General features: G+C 47.2%; 1 protein-coding gene across 36 annotated transcripts in view; it reads right to left on the bottom strand.

Moving 5' to 3' along the window:
* ENOX1 (ecto-NOX disulfide-thiol exchanger 1) overlaps nt 1–20,005 on the bottom strand; it is a 658,487-nt gene that overhangs the window by 125,913 nt on the left and 512,569 nt on the right. For 30 of the 36 annotated variants that reach the window (XR_014819510.1, XR_014819512.1, XR_014819511.1 and 27 more), the window contains 2 exons: nt 18,692–18,798; nt 14,362–14,479 (listed from right to left, as the gene is read on the bottom strand). Coding sequence is in view for 26 of the 36 variants with exons in the window: in XM_084981818.1 (XP_084837944.1) it covers nt 14,362–14,479; nt 18,692–18,798 (225 nt within the window). In the remaining 10 variants the exon portion in view is untranslated. The remainder of the gene's footprint in view (nt 1–14,361; nt 14,480–18,691; nt 18,799–20,005) is intronic. The other 6 variants (XR_014819514.1, XR_014819513.1, XR_014819515.1 and 3 more) reach the window with 1 other exon arrangement.

The raw sequence follows: 20,005 nt of genomic DNA, 5'->3' as shown, positions 1-20,005 counted from the left end.
CAAAAAGACAAAAAAATAAAATAAAAATTTAAAAAAATTAGTTCTTCCTAGTTTTTATTTCCTATCCATTCATTGAACAAATATATATATATATATATATATTATATATATACATACACATACACACACACATACTTTTGCTTTTTAGGGCTACACCCGCAGCATATGGAGGTTCCCAGGCGAGGGGTTGAATTGGAGCTGTGGCTGCTGGCCTTCACCACAGCCATAGCAACACAGGATCCGAACCGCGTCTGTGACCTACACCATAGTTCAGCGCAATGCTGGATCCTTAACCCACTGGGCAAGGCCAGGGGTCGAACCTGAGTCCTCATGGATGCCAGTCAGATTTGTTAACTGCTGAGCAGGATGGGAACTCCCACTGAAAAAATTCTTGACCACTGACTGTGTACAAGGCAACGCACTGGCCATTCAGGGAAGGAAAGCTTAGCCTTGACGGAGCAGAGCGGGTAGGGGGTTCTCCATCTCTGCATGTGTTCAGCCCTATTTGCTCCAAACACACTAGCAAATAAACAAAACCTTCTCCAGGGATGACGGAGTTCCAATGAACAGATTTATACAACTTCTCAGAGACTCTCAGCTGTCATAGCTCTGCATGTCAGGGCTTTATCTGCTGTTTTTGGCTGTGACTTTGGAGAGTGCAGGGAGCAGATGCCAGAGGGATCTCCAATCCAGGGCTACTCCTGGGAAAGGAAACACTGATGATACGCCGCTAGGGTTTCTCACAGCCGATAAGCAACACTCTCAGATCCAGGAGTGCCTGCCATGGCTCAGTGGTAAAGAACCTGACTCGGATCCACGCAGACACAGGTTCAATCCCTGGCCCTGCTCAGTGGGTTAAGGATCCGGTGTTGCTGTGAGCTATGGTATAGGTTGCAGATGTGGCTGGGATCCTGCGTGGCTGTGGCCGTGGCGTAGGCCGGCAGCTACAGCGCCGATTCAACTTCTAGCCTGGGAACCTCCACATGCCGCAGGTGCGGCCCTCAAAAGACCAAAAAAACCAAAAGTCAACAACACTCTCGGATCCTAAGATTTTGTTTGCTACTTTCCCCCCTTCATCTGGCACTGCGAGGCAAATGGTATCACGGTCCCATCTACATTGTAAGCATTCACGGAATTTCCGTTTCAGTCTTATCATCGCTTTGTATTGCGGCATTGCTGAAGCCAATTTCATGGAAGCCAAGAGCCAAGGACAGAGAAAGGGATGGATGCCTCAAGGACATTCAGATGACACAAACTGCCCCAGAAGAGTCAAGAATGACAGGTGGAGACAGACATTTCTCAAACAATTGACTGGTACACCACTAGAAGAAGAGTGAAATCTCTTAGCCTACCTCCAAAAGATGTGCCAAATATGTGTCATCGCTTACGCTGTGCCTGACAACTTGTGGTTACCAACAAACAAACAAACACAAAAAACCCAAAACACCCAATATAAACTTGCAGAATTCATGCAGCATTCCAGCTAATTATCATTGGGGATCAAAGCCACGTTTCTCATTTACTTAGAACAAGGGGAGGCAGAAGACATACAACGTCTAAGATTTCTTCCCGATCAAAACTTCCCTGAGTCTGTGCATCTCAACCAGATTGAGATCCTGGGAGATGCTCTCCCTCAGACTCGTATTTTTCAGACTGATGGAGGGGTCCATCTCCTAACGAAGCCTCAGGAACAAGGAAGGCGAGCATTACTTCCATAAGTCTTGAAATTAGATGGAGATTCAATGAGCTGGCGAGCTTCAGGTAGGCTCTCCCAGGCCCCAGGGATATGAGCAAACATGGGATGAGATGGGGAATCAGAGAACTAATACTGTAGCTCGGATCACTCCTGATCAATCATCGTGTCTGTGCTTGTGTTTGGAGAAAGTCATTTTATTTTTCTCCTTGCCTTTCTGGAGAGTCGGGGAAGGGAAGACATGGGGTGATGACAGCGCGTGCGGTTTTACCAAGGAAGCCAGGACACAGCACGGCTGCTTCCCAGGGCCCTTCGCCTCTCAAAGCATTTCTTCTTCTTGCCCAGAGCCATCGAGCAGATTGGTTTGGAGGAAATAAATATCACTCAACTAGAAAAGCGACTGTGCCTGCGTCCTGAATATTTCTAAAAGCTGGCGTTTCTGCTGGCATGGGCTGGAAAACACTTTGCTGGATGCCCTGCCTGGGCTGAAGCCCATCGCTCTCTCGTCAGGAGCAAATACAGAAAGTTGTGGGAAGGCTCAGCTGAAGCCCCAGCCAGCCTCGTCTGGATTAACATTTTAAGGTCATAAATGTCTCCAGGGTACCTTTGCCTCCAAAGGGCACATGGTTCCATGCACAGAGCAGGCACTCAAAAGCCTGGGTTGATTTCGCTGACTCTCTCGATGCCACTGAAGGCATCTGAAGGATCTCTGGAGCTATTCCCCTGTCACATTGGAAGGTGGGGGGGGGGGCATTCAAAGGTCATTAGCCTGGAAAGAAGGAAGCTAGAACTGAGTTCTGGACCTTCCACCTACTATCGTGAGCAAATACCATGACTTCTCAACATGGGACAACACATTCCTATTGGTGAAAAAAAAAGGAGGAGGTTACACAAGATGATTCCGAAGGGTCTCTTCTACGTCTGAAAAGACTTCTTGGTGCCAATCTCCTAAGAACGCATGTCCGCCCACATTAGAACTTGAATTATTCCTTGGATCCTTAATTTAATAGTTAGGCAAATATGATCATATGCGGAAGACGAAGTGGTCTAGAAAGATATTATGGAGAATGAAATGCGGTTAATTCCCTAATTGGAAGCAAAAGAAAGCAATTCAATAAATGTCCAGCATCTGATACTTGTTACTATTCTTGAAGACTTTTGACGTTCCTGAAGGATTGGAAATGGCTGGGTAGTTTTCTGCCCTCAATCTAAATTTTAACACAGATTCTCCTGGTTAATTTTTCAATTACTCTGTACTGTATTTTAACTATTTAAATAATACATTTACAGACTATAGAAATTTCTGAGAGGCACAAAGAAGAAAAAAATCACCCGTAATCACACCATCTATAAACAATCACTCTGAATATTCTGACCTATCGCTTACAGATTTTCCCAAACATACACATTGTGAATACACCACACACACAAACACACAACTGGATTCATCTGTATGTTGATTTGTAACTGCTTTTTAAAAATCCCTTACCAGAGTTCCCGTTGTGGCTCAGAGGTAATGAACCCAACCAGTATCCATGAGGACACGTGTTCGATCCCTGGCCTCGCTCAGTGGATTAAGGGTCCAGTGTTGCCATGAGCTGTGGTGTAGGTCACAGACCTGGCTTGGATCTGGCCGGCAGCTGTAGCTCCGATTCGACCCCTAGCCTGGGAACTTCCATATGGCTCAGGGGCTCCCTAAAAACACACACACACACACACATAAATAAAAATCCCCTAGGGGAGTTCCCGTCGTGGCGCAGTGGTTGGCGAATCCGACTAGGAACCATGAGGTTGCGGATTCGGTCCCTGCCCTTGCTCAGTGGGTTAACGATCTGGCATTGCCGTGAGCTGTGGTGTAGGTTGCAGACGTGGCTCCGATCCTGCGTTGCTGTGGCTGTGGCGAAGGCTGGTGGCTACAGCTCCGATTTGACCCCTAGCCTGGGAACCTCCATATGCCACGGGAGCGGCCCAAAGAAATAGCAAAAAGACAAAAAGAAAAAAAAAAAAATCCCCTAGAAATACATAGAGAACTTTCTCTCATGCCATTATACAGTCTTCTAAACCACAATTTTTTTCAAGGCTGCTTATGCAACTATGATGAATTGACCACTGCCCTGGTGTTAGATACGTATGTGTTGATATGGTAATGCTGACAACTGCAAATCTGGGTACTGCATCAAAGACCAGTGATCCACGTGCCCCCAGTGGGATGCAGGGGTCTCTGGGACACAGAGGCTCTGGAAGTTACGGTGGGCTCATTAAAGAACCCGCAACAACACCTTGCCTGAAACACCATGATCAATCGACTCTGTTCTGCAATTTCTGCTCCAGAAGTATTTCTCCCTACCTGTCTGCCAAGTGATAAGGAGCCTCAAATCAAATATTCCTTCTCTACGCCCTTCCCAGAAGGGGTCCCACACTGTCCTAAAGCTGGGGAAAAGGGCTGTCGAGTGCTTAGTCCCTGTTTGGTATCAAGGACGTGCATCCTAGTAAAAGAAAAGTGTCTCTAATCCATTTAGACATAGGAAAAGTCCACTGTTTATATATTTTATATATATGTATTTATTTATTTATTTTTTTGCTTTTTAGAGCTGCACCTGCTGCATACTGAAGTTCCCAGGTTAGGGGTTGAATTGGAGCTGTAGCCGCCAGCCTCCACCACAGCCACAGCAACGCTGGATCCAGGCTGTGTCTGTGACCTACACCACAGCTCATGGCAACACCGGATCCTTAACTCACTGAGCAAGGGCTAGGGATTGAACCCGCATCCTCATGGGTACGAGTCCGGTTCATTCCCGCTGAGCCATGATGGGAACTCCTAAAATAATTTTTAAATTGCCATAAACGTCAATGTCTTGGGCTTCTAGCCACAAGCATCATAAATGACAGGTGGAATTTTGAAGAAGGGGGAGGAAGTAATTACCGCTCTTCTGTTCACTTCCTTTTTCCATGAGTTAGGTGGCCCTTAACTGCGGATGGCCAACTGGAATCCTACAGGAGGTCTGTCCTCACGTTCTCTATTCCCCCAGCAGCCCTAGCATCTTCGGGTCTCTGAGGAATGAAGCTGACGGGCAACCGTGTTAGGAGTCGAGGTATCGTAACTTTATGTCGCCAACTGGGTCTTGATGAACAGTGCAGTATAAACATCACAGGAGAATTAGGACACTGATGTTCATAAACACTACATCAGAGCTAAGGAGGTGGTCACAGCACATGTTTTAATACGGCCTGGTATTGATTCTTTCGGCCCATGTCCCACCGGACCAGTGTTACAGTCACACTTTAAGATTTTTAGATGGAGAGGGATGGAAGAAAAATCAATAGACGCTATCTTTTCACTACCAACCAGCTACATATCAATAGTTCTCTGCCACACTCACGTTGAAGGGAACCAAAAGATGTTTTGGGGAGGGCTGGCTCGGTTTTCAGGCTTTAATAACCTCAGGTATCCACTCCAGCCACCTCAAAGATCATAGCTTCCAAGTCCGAAAGGGTCCTAGGACTAAGTCCAGGATTCAGAAAACATACATCCGCATTTGCTCTATAATGTCTATACCGTCACCATGGAAAACAAAGCTTTAAAAAACCTCACCTGTTATACAAAAACGTCTGATGATGGAACACAGAAACGTGTAGAATTGTTTCTGAGCTTTAAAAATATATACAAAAATATATATAAAAATATATACAAAAATATATATAAAAATATATACAAAAATATATATAAAAATATATACAAAAATATATACAATATATACAGTTAGGCTGTGCAGAAGAAAAAGGATTAGAAACTCAAGAGTCCTTTGGAGTGTTATTACTAACCCAGTTTTATATTTTATTATTCTTTTTTTCCTTTTTTTTTTTTTTTTTTTTTAGGGCTGCACCCTCGCAATATGGAAGTTCCCAGGCTAGAGGACAAACCAGAGCTACAGCTACCGGCCTACACCACAGGCACATCAATGCCAAATCCAAGCTGTGTCTGCGACCTACACCACAGCTCACAGCAATGCCAGATCCTTAACCCACTGAGCAAGGCCAGGGATGGAACCTGTGTCCTCGTGGATATGAGTCGGATTCGTTACCACTGAGCCACAACGGCAACTCCTCTATTTTATTATTCTTAATCACTGAATTTTCCAAAATGGACAGACAGGAAGTTTACATATGAAAAACATTTCATTTTGAAAGTGTGACCTGCCACTGTACAATGAGCTGATCCACTGAAAGCATATTTTATAAGCACCAACTAGACTCACAGGTAAGCATGACAGATTACGAGGTCAATGCCAAAAAGGATAATCCTTACTCTGGAACCAAACATTCCTACCCACTACTTACAAAATAATGGGAAAAATTAGGAATAGATGCCGCTAAGGAATTCTTTCGTTCATTTTGCAAAGAAAAAAAAAAAAAGTTACAAACTTACGCAGGTTGTGTCATCTAAACTCCCTCGAAAACATTCCGATTTTTTCCAGAAGTTGAGCAAACCACACTTAAATTCCAACAACACTGTGTTAATTTTGCTCAAATGCAAGCTGAAAACATATTTTAACATCCTGTCAGAATGAGATACTAAGAGTGTCGATAAAATGACACTAAAATAAATGTAAATTTAGATTGCTGTTACAAGTGGCTGCCTGGCTCTGGGAAGATGTTACGTTGCTATAGTATTTTCCATAGCAACTCTGCATCTTATTACATAAATATTCCCCCCATGTCCTTAGAGCCTGCTAAGAAAACAGGATTAAATCTACTCCCCTACGTAATGATCCTGCATCAAACCTTATCAGCATGAAATGCCCAGGAAACATAATACACTGTCATCTAGAGCACTGTGCTCCTGGCAATGGAAAGGCAGCAGGGCAGCGTGGGCTGTGCACAGGCGGCCGGGCTGTGACGTGGTGCTGCCCACGGGCCATTTGTCTATGCCCCTCCCAGGTCGAGGTCTCCGCACTTCTCCCTTTCTGAACATTGGCTGTTAAGCTCCTCACTCTTCTCCTCCACCTGCCAACTGCCCGTCAGCCCAAGAGCTGGTCACCACGTTCCAGGGGCTCATGTCCCCAGGCAAGAAGCCAGGGCTGAACAGAGCCTGAGTCAGCTCTGCAAACACGACTGTCAGCACGTGGAACCTGTTCAGAGAACCCACCCGGCACCAAGGCACCTAGCTGGAGCGTGAAATACTGCAGACCCTCGGCCACGGCTCACCTGGGTTTCTTGGAGGTACAGAGCAGCTGAGTGGTTAGGGTATTAGGGGGGAAAAAAAATCCGTGGTCTCTGAGACACCATGCAATTTCAGCAACACAAATCGATTTGACACAAAACACATGATTACGGAAATTTTGTGCAAATGGGAGAGCAGTGTTAGGAACATGGCATTGTCTCGTGCTATGGGGAAATAAGATTATAAGGGGGCTCAGCTTCAAGACAGTTTAGGCTCCAAATGTGAATTTACACAACAGATAAACAAGGTCTGGTGGGGCCGGAGTGCTGCGGATCCAAAGGAGTCCTGTGCCACCGGATGGGTTTAGTAGCATCTGCCTCTTACATTTCAAAGGTCAAAAAATCATTTCTACACTTGCCAGAAACATATCCATTACGGAATGGCAATTGTCACTGCCCACGAATTCAGAAAACTGAAAAATCTACCCCCAACAAACATTTATTTGATTTTTTTTTTGGCAAGATTAGCAAGATTAAAAAAAAAAAAAAGGCAGAAACAGAGAAAAAGTCTTGGCTCCTTGCAAATGAAGCTCTATTTCAAGAGATTAGGAATGAAGCAGGCTACTTGGCCCATGAGAAATTTGATTTCATCATCTTTTAGCCATCTATGATTTTTTTTTATTTCATTTTTTTTTATCTTTTTAGGGCTGTACCCGCAGCATATGGAGGTTCCCAGGCTGGAGGTCAAATCGGAGCTGCAGCTACCAGCCTATACCACAGCCACAGCAATGCCAGATCCGAGCCGCATCTGTGAGCTAATGCTGGATCCTTAGCCCACTGAGTGAGGCCAGGGATTGAACCTGCGTCTTCATGGAATCTAGTCGGTTTCTTAATCCGCTGAGCCACCATGGGAACTCCAAGCCATCTACGTTTTAATGGATCACATTTCCTTGGTGGCACCTGGGTTTCCCCAGAGACATTCTGTTGTGGTTGGAAATAAAACACTCGTCTTTAACTTGGTTGGTGGCTGGTGGGCACACGTTGCTGTTGTGCTTCTCTCTTGGGTTGTTGTTAGCATGAAGACAGAAGGTCTAAAAATGGCTTGTCCTTCTCACCGCTGATATTCTTGCCTTGGGGATCTGCTGGGCAGGGTGCACTGTCACTGGCGTGGGGCTTCCGATGGCCCCATCTTGCTTTCCACATCTATGCCCAGTTCCGAGTAACTCCAGAAGAAGCCTGCTTAGGTCATGTTCACTGTTTCCAAAACAGAAGCTTCTACCAGCTGTGAGTGATACAGCCCCACTGGGTGGCCCTGGGCAGTTGGTTACAGGACCCTGGTCTGGAATCCAACAGCCCCTTCTCCCTGTGCCCAGGCTGGTGTTGAGGGCTACCGTGAGCCTCTTCTTAGGCTTGCGCCTAATTGTAATCTCTCTGTTGGCCATATATGTATATATATATATTTTTTGTCTTTTTGCCATTTCTAGGGCTGCTCCCACAGCACATGGAGGTTCCCAGGCTAGGGGTTGACTCGGAGCTGCAGCCACAAGCCTACACCAGAGTCACAGCAACGTGGGATCCAAGTCACGTCTGCGACCTACACACAGCTCACAGCAACGCTGGATCCTTAACCCACTGAGCGAGGCCAGAGATCGAACCCACAACCTCATGGTTCCTAGTCGGATTCGTTAACCACTGTGCCACGACGGGAACTCCTCTGTTGGCCATCTTTTACATCTTTCAAAAGCACTCCCAAACTGCAAATAATCAGAATCAGAAAAAGGCAGGCAGCCGTGGTGCTCAGAGAGATCAAGGAGATAGCCAGAAAGTCTTGTTTTTTTAACCCAAGGCTTCCAGGTTCATATGAAACTACTCAGACTGACTGACTACTGCCGATCCCAACTATACTTAATAATGCGTCCCTAATTTGACTCAGTTGGCTGAAAGAGCTGGAAAATCCTTGTTTGGAATTTAAAAAAAAAAAAAAATCTGTACTGATGTTGCGGTGAGTTTCCATGGAAAATTGACAACCCAGAAAATACGCTTCCTGATTAAAAAAGTATTGGCTCCTATAAGGAGCTCATAGTTTAAATGAGGTGTAATTAAAATTCAAGAGCATTTGTGCATTATGAGATGGTCGAAGGGTTGGCGATTAAGCAAGGGATGTTTTAGTTTGATTCCTTTAAAAGCTGCATTCAACATACAATGTCTTCTCACCCAACACTGCACGATACTGGGTAGCGATACTCACTGTGGTTTCTACTGAATTTAAAGAATGGCTTAACATATATTTGGCATCAGGCACTGCATCGCTATTAACTCAAAATGTCCATTCTTCTTCAAAAAGTATTCCACACGCTCTCTTTCTTGTTTTTATTTTTTTTAGGGCCTGCACCCCGTGGTATATGGAAGTTCCCAGGCTAGGGGTCAAGTTGGAGCTATAGCTGCCGGCCGCAGCCACAGCCGTGTGGAATCCAAGCCACATCTGCAACCTACACCACAGCTCACAGCAACACCGGATTCCCAACCCACTGAGCGAGGCCAGGGATCAAACCCTTGGTCTCACAGATACTAGTTAGGCTCGTTAACTGCTGAGCCATGACTGTGGTGGACTCCCTCTCTCACACTCTTGAGGGCAGGGTAGGCTATGTCTAACTCTCTCCATGCTCCTTAGGTCCACAGAGCCTTGAGCACAACAAGGTGCCTGACAAATGTTTGTTGACCATTAAAAGGATGCCAAGTTTCAAGTCTTTGGCCCATGGCCTCCTTAGCCTGTGGTCCTGAATTCTGGACATGTATAAGTTCTGGATATTGGAGAGACATGAGCCATCCTTGTTGGAACACGCTTCTCAAAGCCTGCCATGTCAGTGGAACTAGAGCAAATAGTTCTACCATCTTCCCGTCAACGGATGGGATGGAGGCATCAAAAACAGAGTCTAGAGGAAGGGCCTCATGAAAGTGAAGTCAACAAACTTTTATTGCACACTTACTCGGCGGAAGGCCCAGGCCCAGGTGCTGGGGTGGGGGTGTGTGACTGAGATAAGCAGCAGAGGTGGGAGTTCCCGTCATGGCTCAGTGGTTAATGAATCTGACTAGGAACCATGAGGTTGCGGGTTCGATCCCTGCCCTTGCTCAGTGGGTTAACGATCCGGTGTTGCCGTTAGCTGTGGTGTAGGTCACAGATGTGGCTCAGATCCTGAGTGGCTGTGGCTGTGGTGTAGGCCGGTGGCTACAGCTCCGATTCAACCCCTAGCCTGGGAACCTCCATATGCTGTGGGAGCGGCCCAAGAAATGGCAAAAAGACCAAAAAAAAAAAAAAGCAGAGGTGACAGTCACATGGTCGGAAGGGCTTTGCATGCCTTGACTCACTTAACTCGCACAATCCTGACACTCGATTAGTGTGCCACGTGACGCCTTCCCATCTAGGCTAGACTTCCTCTTTTTCCTCCTTTTTTTCTTTCTCTCTTTCATTCCTGCCCCTCTCCCACTGCCAAATGGGGCGGGGGGGGGGGGAGGAAGAGGAGGAGGAAGGGCGAGGAAAATGAGAGAGAGAAAGAAGAATAAGAGAGCGAAGGAGAGAAAGAGGACTAGATCTGGTCTGAAGAGTTTGGCTTGAGTCCAGCAGGAGGCAGGCTGTGCAACAATACATCTGAATTTTTATCAAAAATTATCTTTGCGGGCTTTGGAGCAGGATGCCCATCTTCTAGAAGGGGCGCTGCGATACATCTGTCTTGATTTTCAAACATATTAAGTGAAACACATTTTCATCTTTATCAGCATCTCAGTTTGGCACCAGCAAACTCCTTTTTCCCTCTTAGGATGCACCTGCTGAGCCCAGAGTGATGGGCAAGTGACGGGGGTCCCGGGGAAACTCTGGCCAAAGACACACTGGAAATTGCTACACGTGGCGAACGGCAGGAGAACAATGACGTATTCCTCCTAATCAGAAAAGCACAGACGCCCTGAAAAACGGCGCCTGACCCCAAGATATACCCGTCTTCACATAATAAACCCTGCCTTTCCTAAAAACCAAAGTTAATTTCTCTCCATCTCCCTGTTGGAAATAAAACCTGCCCAGGTTCGTTTTTGTTCTAGGAGGGAGACGGAGGGCAGGGTGGGTGGGAGGCCCCCAGGAGGGTAACCCCTGAGATTTCCAAGAATTCCTGGGTCAGCTGCTGCCCAAAAGACCCGAGGCAAAAACCTCACTCTGGGCAGAAAAGGAAGGCAGCGGGGGGGGAGGGGGGGGTTCCCTTAAAGGATGGAGATTTTTTCTTCTATTTCGGGTCTTTTTCCTCCCTCATTTTTAAAAAGGTTTTATTGAATTAGAGTTGATTTACAATGCTGTGAAAATTCCTGCTGTGCAGCAAAGGGATTCAGTTATACATGTACACATCATATTCATTCTTAGATTCTTTCCCCATAGAGGCGATCACACAGCTCAGACGGTTGGGGCGAGTTCCCTGTGCTATACGGGAGGCCCCTGCATGGTCACAACCATTCCATACACAACAGCATCCACATGCCAGTCCCCAACCCCCAGGCCATCGGGTCTGGCAATTTCCTGTCAGTGCAGTAGAACACTCCAGTCTGAGAGGCCTGCTCAGAGGAGACTCACTCATGCAATTCTGCACCTGTGAACCAGTGGCCTGTCATCTAAGGAGATGCCCCTGAAAGGTGAGGTTCCCCCAGGTGCTGCCTTTCAGCAGTTCACGGGGATCTTGTCTGAGGCTTGGTCAAAACACCAGACGAAGACGTCTCTCCCTCCCCTTTTATTTTTTACGGCTGCACCTGCTGCCTATGGAAGCTCCCAGGCCAGGGGTCCAATCGGAGCTGCAGCTGCTGGCCATGGCCACGGCCACAGCCACAGCCAAGCCAGACCTGAGCTGCATCTGAGACCTACACTGCAGCTTGCGGCAATGCTGGATCCTTAACCTATTGAATGAGGCCAGGGATTGAACCTGCATCCTCATGGATGGCGGTCGGGTTCTTAACCTGCTGAGCCACCACGGGAACTCCCAGGCAGAGATTCTTGCTGTCAGGCTGCCTCCCAACTAGGCATGGCCGCACAGACAACAACCAGCGAGCTGCCCTGTGGCAGGATCTTGAGGGCCCAGGGCAGTAGGAAAGATAAGCTTCTCTCCTTTCCCTCTAATCAGTCCTGTGCATCCCTCATAAACCACATGCCACGTTCTCTGGTCCATCTTATTTCGAAAAGCACAAAAAGGACTCACAACTCCTCGGGGCCTGGCGTCTGAACCCCAGGTCTTTCTGTCCTCCAAATGCCTCGGGTGCAACACGCACTGTGTCAGCGTTCATTAATTCTGTTGACCTAGGAACGAGCCTGGAGAAAGTTCTCCAAGTGGGGGTCCTGCTTCAGGCTCTTCTCAGAGGCCTGGGCAGAAAAGCCACAGAGGTCTGGGAAGAGGGCTCTTTAGGAAACTTCCAGGGAGGTCCCCACTGAGGGAACGGGTCCTCGGTGTCCCTGAGAATCCTCCAGAGACAGAGATCAGGGGCCCGTCCTGCAGGTGTCTGCTAGCTGCCATGACCTATACGATTCCCTCGGCAGGCGTGTTATTATTCTTGAGTCTGTGTTATTCTGAGCCATTCTTATTCTTATCCCAAGGAGGCTATGAAATGATACATATCTCTTACTTGGGATATTGTCAGGTTGGTTGAAAAGAAACATCACCTCCCCCTCCCTCGCAAAAAAAAAAAGAAGGGAAAAAAAGCACTAGAGATTCAAATGAGAATTTCTATGGAGTCAGTTCTTTTCCTCTACACCTACCTTATCAGGATGGTAAAGATCCAGGTTTTGCGGAAACTTGCCCCTCATCTAGAAACTTCAAAAATGATGAAAGCTTTTTTGCGAGGAAAAAATATGTATTTATGTATGTATTGAAGATCTCATGGAAGTTAAGGGAAAAAGCACACCCCAAACTCACTCTCCCCTCTTTTGCCCTAGGAAGGTTTGCAGAATAGTAAGGCTGCGAGGAAAGTGGCTTCCTCAAAGAAGCAAATCCAAACCCAATAACGGAGCCGTCCTGAGAAACCTGAGAGCAGCTTAATAAGGGACCTCTACTGACACCTAAACGCTAGGTTCATTTTTCAGACAAAGCATACACGGCTTCAGAAAATAGTGGCATAGTGCCTGCTCTTACGCTGAGCTTCTAAAAGCTTTAAACGAATGGCATGTGAGGATGAAAGGGAAATTTTCTAAGGCAGTGGTTCTCAAACTTCAGCCTGCATTGGCATTTCCCGGAGGGCTTTAAATCAGAGCGCTGGCCCCGCCCCCCGCTCCCCTCTCCCAGGGCTTTTGATTCAGTAGGTCTTGAGCAGGGACCTGAGAATCTACATTTCAAATAAGTTCCTAGGTGATGAACTTCCCAGACTGATGTTGCTGGACTGGGGACCATGCTATGAAGAACCACGGATCGAAGGAAATTCAATTCCCCTCTGCGTACGTCTAGATGCCCGAGCTTTCTCTCGGGCTCATCTCATGCTTCTGGCATTCTCTTCGGAAGCCCTGGAGAGAAGGAGAAATTCTGAATGCTCTGATGGGCTCTGATGACCGTTTTGGACTTTGAGAAGTCCATTTTGGAATCTTGATTTTGGCTTCTACCAACAGATTAGCAAAGATCATCTGATTGGTTTCTACCAACAAATTCGAGCCTCTGTCCCTGGTCCCAAGCATCTTTCTGTTAAAACGGGAGAGGTGTGTTTTATTCACTGGCATGTAGGTGATATATCAAATCTATGATATATTCCTCTTTTTTTTTTTTTTTTTTTTGGCAACAGCGGCAACTGTGAGCTGTCCCCAGGCCCTTTAGGCAAAACGCTCTTCCCTGCAGACAAGCCACGTCCCTCGGTGTCTCCTATGTCTGAGCAAGCAGTTCTCATGCCTGCTGTTACAATACCAAGGGAATTATATGCAATTTGAGAACGGAGTTTTAAATCAGCATCGCAGATTAGGCAGAGCACATAAAGCAAGGTTCTATGCGTCTCTCCTTTTTATAACTCAAGGATTGATGCCCGTTTCTTAGTACCAAATGGGGCCATCCCTTTGATTACAGGTTAGGAGCTAGAATTTATGGGAAGAAAGTCTTAATTCTCCGGCACGATGCTTCAGAGGCTAGAAAGCGTCTTTAGGTTAAACATTTCCCACGTAAGGAGTACACTGACGGGAGCCAGATTTTATCTGTATTTCAGCATCAAGGGGTGGCTGCCAGGCTCTGGAAAAGGATTTTTATGGCCAGAGGCAAATACCCCTGAAAAAAATGCCTAACAGCCCAAGACCTACGTACAGAGAAACACCTGCAGCAGTGTAAATCCTTACGTTCCTAAAACGGGGTTTCAAGTTCTATTAATAAAAGGCAGAGTCACTCAAAGAGAGACGTGGAGCATAACTCAAATAAAAGTGAGTGATGTGGCCGTTTCCCACTCCGCATGCTCCCGCTAAGATGAGGACAATCGTTCACGGTACCTCCCAGGGCGGGGGCAGTTCTCAGCGTTACCTGATTCATCGACTCTCATTTTTTTAGTCGGGCTGTCACAATTCTCATCATCCGACATCTCCATCTCTTCTTCGCGGCGGATGCCCATTAGCTGCTCACTCTGAGCGTTCCGGAGCTCCTGGAAGCAGAGGACGCACGGGCGTCAGGGTCAGGGAGGCGCGCCACCCCTTTCCCCGTGATCCCTCGGTGTATCGTGACTGACACCGGAATGCCCAGGCTCTGAGGTCTTCACCTCCCACACGGTGCCCCGCCTCATCTCGGAAGAGGTTCTAGGGGTCCAGGGAGGGTGGAGAGACCAGGTGCGTAACTTGGGATAAGTCCCTGCCCATCCAGGATGAGTCAAGAGCTCTTCAGCAACTGCTTTAGACTCTTGAGTCTTAATTTCTGCATCTGTAAAAACGGGGACACGGACATCCACCCAGCACGGCTGTTGTGAGGGTCTTTGCGAAATGCCTCTGACCAGGGCTGGAGCGAGGAGGCTCAGAGCTGCGGCTTCGGGATGTGGGCGAGAGACTCTGGTCTACCACTGACCCACGGTGTTCCTTTACAGATGTTTCTTCCCCTCCCTTAGCGTCAATTCACCCACCGAGAGACTGTGCCGCTAAGAGTTCTGAGTATAAAAAAAGCTAATGCATGTGAGATACTCAGCATCGTGGAGGAGACTTGGTTCATCAGGTGGAAAATGCTGGCTGCTCTTATTGGTCGTGCAAAAGAGTGTCCTTACATGTGATGTGTGTATGTGCCTACATGTGATCTCACACATACACACACGCTTCAGGTATCCAAATGGAGAGATTCAAATGGTGTTGGAGGACAAAATAAAACCAGATGCCTTTGTTCTTGGCGTTTCACCTTATCACGGTGGGGAGGGAGTGGGGGTGGTGACTGTTTGGGTTGTAATGGCTGTTTCAGCATTTGTGGAAGACCTTAGGGTCCTATCTCTCTCAGTTTCCTAGAAGAGTGACAGTGATCAAGGCATTTAATTTCTTTGAGCCTTTGTCTGCTCACACATACATAGGGACTATGAGGAATACAAGACTGTTTCCATGCAAGAGGAGATGTGAAAACTCCCTGTAAAAAGTAACAAAATTACATGCTAACATTTTACTGCTGTGCCCCGAAATCAGGACACTGTAATTGTTTCTGTGGAATAAGTATATCCTTTCTGATCAGGCTGCATATTCTATATTGTGAATCCCTATCCATTCTGTTCTCTTAATGCTCTGTCCTCAAAAAAAAAAAAAAACAAAAACAAAAACAAAAAAAAACCCTCAAAAGAGGAGATGGGCTGCATTCTTGTTTTTCTCCCCATTTCAAAGGAAGTCTCTAAACAAAAGTCAAATAGGTACAATGATCTCACTTTCCAATAAATAAACCCATGGATAACAAGAAAACTACATCATAACGCCTCATGTGCTAATGGTACTGGCTTTCAGCACAGTTCGAAGTGTCCATTCGATGGATGGATGGGTCTAGATTATTCTGTTACAGGTTCTCTCGATTCCCTTCTCTCCTTAGTGTGCAGATTTTAACCACAGCGTGATGGAAAGGGAATTATGTGTCACCAACCACATTTGCATGGTTAGCTCTGAACCCCGGGAACCATCAGTGCAGAGACAAAGACAGGGAAAGGGGGAGGCAGACGGCAAGGTCTCTGGGACTGAGACACAGGGCAGTGGTGACAGGCACCAGCATGAGAGGCAGCACCTGCTCACTGGACCACATAGAAAGAGGTCCTTGTTCTGTCTTAAATAGCACCCTTGGGTCTGGGAGGTGGATGTCACCCATGATGAGCGGGGCAGTTTTTAGACTTGGGATAACCCAATTCCCCAAGACGTGGCCTGAAAATACTCAAAACAATGAAATGTCAGGTGGAAAGAATAAATGAGGCTGAAACAGGGCCTGTTGCTTAGTCCCTTCCATGAATGAGACTGTCACATGGTAGCTGTTCTCATGGGGAAGGGTGGTGGAAAGGAAAAAAAAAATTGGAGGCGGGGGGGAATCGGAGGGTGTTGCCACAGGGTCCCTCTGGTTCAGCCGTAAATCACTAGTACACGCTGATACATCTGCAAAGGTGTTGCAGATAATTAACAGAGGCTGTTCCCGGCAACGTGGCAAAATCAAGCCAATTATCGAGCTTATATGCAACTGAGAAATCATCCGCAACGTTAAATTGCCAACTGGTATTTAATCAATTAAGCGACATGTAAGAGAGAAAATCAAAGGTAATTTAGAATTCTATCTCCTCGTGTATCAAAAGAGGCGATGGGCGTGGCGGGGAGAGGAGGGGCAAAAAGACCCTTTGCAGGGTCATCTTTTTGGACTGTGCTCCTGGCTACGTCTTGGTAGGGAGCAAAGCAAGCAGGCTTCTTTGGGACAAAGCTGGAAGCCTTCCTGTGTCCCGTGTCTGCGTCCTGCTCGGCAAAGGGGAGGACCACTCTGCACTGCACGGGGAGGCAGGGCTGCGGGAGAGGGATCGGCTAAGGCAGGAGGCGTGACTCAGGTCAGTAACTGACTATTGCCGACCGCCTTGGCACAATCGGGTTTGTCGAGAATCAGGCCACCTGCCCCTTCTCTGAACATGACTGTTAATCATGTCTGGCTGCATGTGAAGGAAAGACACTAAAGCAATCCATAGGCAGATCGTTTTCCAAACGGAGTCACCGTGTATGGATTCCAATGTGTGTTTCAGAACCCTGCACGTGTCATGTCTCAGCGTGGATTGCTCAGGACTCTTTCCATGGAAAATCAACCTCGACACAGTCAGTGTCTGGGAGAGGTCAGGGCGAGCACCCTTGGTTTTTCTGGCCCCTGAAAAAATGAAAGAGAAACCCCACTTCCTCCTTATTCACCGTCCCATGCGGAGGAACAGAATTGCGTCAGTCACCGACCACCTTCTCAGAATCGGTGCACAAAACTAAAAAATGCCCTTCTTGGTAATAAACTGCACGAGCGTTTGAAGTGTCCCATTACTGTGAAGTCACTCAGTATTCCCCATAATAGCAGTGATAATAAAGACGTCATTTGGTATGCATGTGGATGCTACGTCGAGTGCCATTGGTATGAGACTGCAATTTAGCATCAGTTAATGAGCACTTAAAATGCTACCCAAGTGATTGATATCCCAGGACTCTGTGGTTCCTCAAATTCTACATAAAACACTTCTTTTACAAGTGGGAGCCCAGCATGGTTAAATAAATAAACCTTACCTTCTAGGAGTTTGGGATTTGGAAAGAGGGGATTATCATTTAGAGAACTTATAATCTTAACATGCTAGAGATGGAGAGGCATCCAAATGGAAAACATTCTCTCATTTAAAAAAAAAAAAAAAAGAAGAAGAGGAGGAAGCAAACAGAGACAGTATACTTACTGTTAAATTACAGGTTCAAAGCGTACACTACACTGCGGAGTTAAAAATAACAGCTGGACGACCAATGCCTAATGACAGTCTGGTCCTTCTAAGGTGGCAGCGAAGGTCAAGTTCTGAACGCTTGCCTTGGGGGAGGTACTCACACTTCACGCGTGCATTGATGCAGAAGGGTGGATGGGGCTAGCCCGGACACTCACTTCTCTGAGGGTACGTGCTCCAGGGAAAGGTCTAATGCGACCTCCTGGCTAGCACGGGGGACGAAGACACTGCTTAGGATGAGAAGCCATGGATGAAAGGCATACCTGCCATTTCTAGCCAAAGACCGAACCTGTCCTCAGCTCATGGGAGAGCACTGAAAAAACCTCGCTGTTGAATTAAAAACCAGTTTTCTAGTTTACATTACCCTTTTTTTTTGGGGGGGTCTTTTAGGGCCGCACCCATGGCATATGGAGGTTCCCAGGCTAGGGGTCTAATTGGAGCTGTAGCCGCCGGCCTATACCACAGCCACAGCAACTTGGGATCCAAGCTGCATCTGCGATCTACACCACAGCTCACCGCAACACTGGATCCTTAACCCCTTCAGCGAGGCGAGGGATCGAACCCACATCTTCATGGATGCTAGTCGGGTTTGCTAACTGCTGAGCCATGATGGGAACACCTGTGTTTTTTTTGTTGTTGAAAATGATTAGGCAATGTGGTTTATTTCTGAGCTCTTCACTCTGAATGGGAGGGATTCTCACCTCCCTTCGCAGGGGAGAAAAGCACTCTGTCCGCTAGGCAGTCGGTCAGCCGCTTTTCTGGATAAGGAACAAATCTGAGCTGGACTGGGGGCTGACAAGGGGACAGGAGAATGGCAGGGGACTGCCCGCTGCAACAAAAACCATCGTGGCTGCGGCCACACTAATCCCTGCCAATCCAGCTGTGTGATGATGGTTAAAAAGTAATAATAAAATCACCAACCTCAGAATGCTTTCGCCAAATGTCTATGTTCTTGCGCTGAGCTTTCGAGAAATGGTCCCAAGCTTTTTGTCTGGTAGAAGCGTTGAAAACGGCCACAATCTGCTCAACTTTGGTGAACAAGGAAGTCAAACAAGACAAGTAATTTATGTTGTGATCACTATAGGGAAGCAAAGCAAAGACACTAGGAGTCTATGGATGATGTCACAGCAGAAACAACATCATCAATATCCATCCCATTTGTGCCTTTTTGTACTTACATGTTAGCAAGGTTGGGGAGGTCGCCCTTCAAGTCTGTCTCCATAACTTTAGGTTACAATAAATTCTAAATATGCCTGGGAAGAGTTCATGGCTGTCTGCCTCCAAGCATTCTTTAGCTCTTATTTGGAAATACAATTTGGTACCTCTATATACTTAGATCTATAGCTGTACAGGCACCAACTGGCACACAGATATAGAGATCAAGTAATGCCTGGGTTGGGGGCTTAGGAGTGAAGCCGAGATGGAGTGGCCGAAGGAGGAAGAGCCAGACATGCATCTTTTTCGCATCTGGTCTGCTTCTCAAGGACCCAACGGCACCCCTTTGAAGACACGGCCATGGCCAAGTTCCATGTTGGGGGAATGAGTTGCTGTATCACACCTCCCCTCAATCTCAAGGCCATTTTGATTTGTCTGTTTATTTTTGTCTTTTAGGGCCACACCCGCAGCATATGGAGCTTCCCAGGCTAGGGGTCCAATCGGAGCTGTAGCTGCTGGCGTACACAACAGCCACAGCAACACCAGATCCTTACCCCACTGAGTGAGGCCAGGGATCAAACCTGTGTCCTCATGGACGCTAGTCAGATGCGTTTCCTCTGAGCTGCCATGCGAACTCTTCAAGGCCATTTTTACTCCGGAGTCCCCTTTTCGCCCCCTCTTGCACCCAATGGAGCCAGCCCTCCAGCCCTCTGGCAGCAAACAGGAGCCATCGCCTCCACTTCCAGACAGACCCAGGCTCCCCCAACCAGCAGCAGTGGCAGGCAGACCTTATTTCAACACCATGTGGTACCCTCCGTAGTCCATCAGGGCCACGTACCGTTCTGTGACTCCATTTTTACTTCCAGAAGGCTCCCCTCCCTCCGGCTCCCCGCCCCCTTGAAGTTCTAACTCCATCACTTTGACTTCATTTAGCGTTCTGGGGAGGGGGGCGCCTTCAAGGCAAGGTGCGATTTCAGTGATCAAGGCTGAAGGGTTGTGAACAAAGCTCTAAGGAGAAGGGGGTGGGCTCTTCGTGTGGGATGTTAGAGGTGGGGCCAACCAACGGCAGATTCAATCTTG

The sequence above is a fragment of the Sus scrofa genome, chromosome 11, assembly GCF_054392235.1.
Source record: "Sus scrofa isolate SSC_HxYL_T2T_F1_AM1 chromosome 11, Sscrofa_HxYL_maternal_Yorkshire_Landrace_v2.0, whole genome shotgun sequence".
Lineage (NCBI taxonomy): Eukaryota > Metazoa > Chordata > Mammalia > Artiodactyla > Suidae > Sus > Sus scrofa.
Note: the sequence above shows the minus strand (reverse complement) of the source record. Positions and strands in the feature narration are given on the sequence as shown.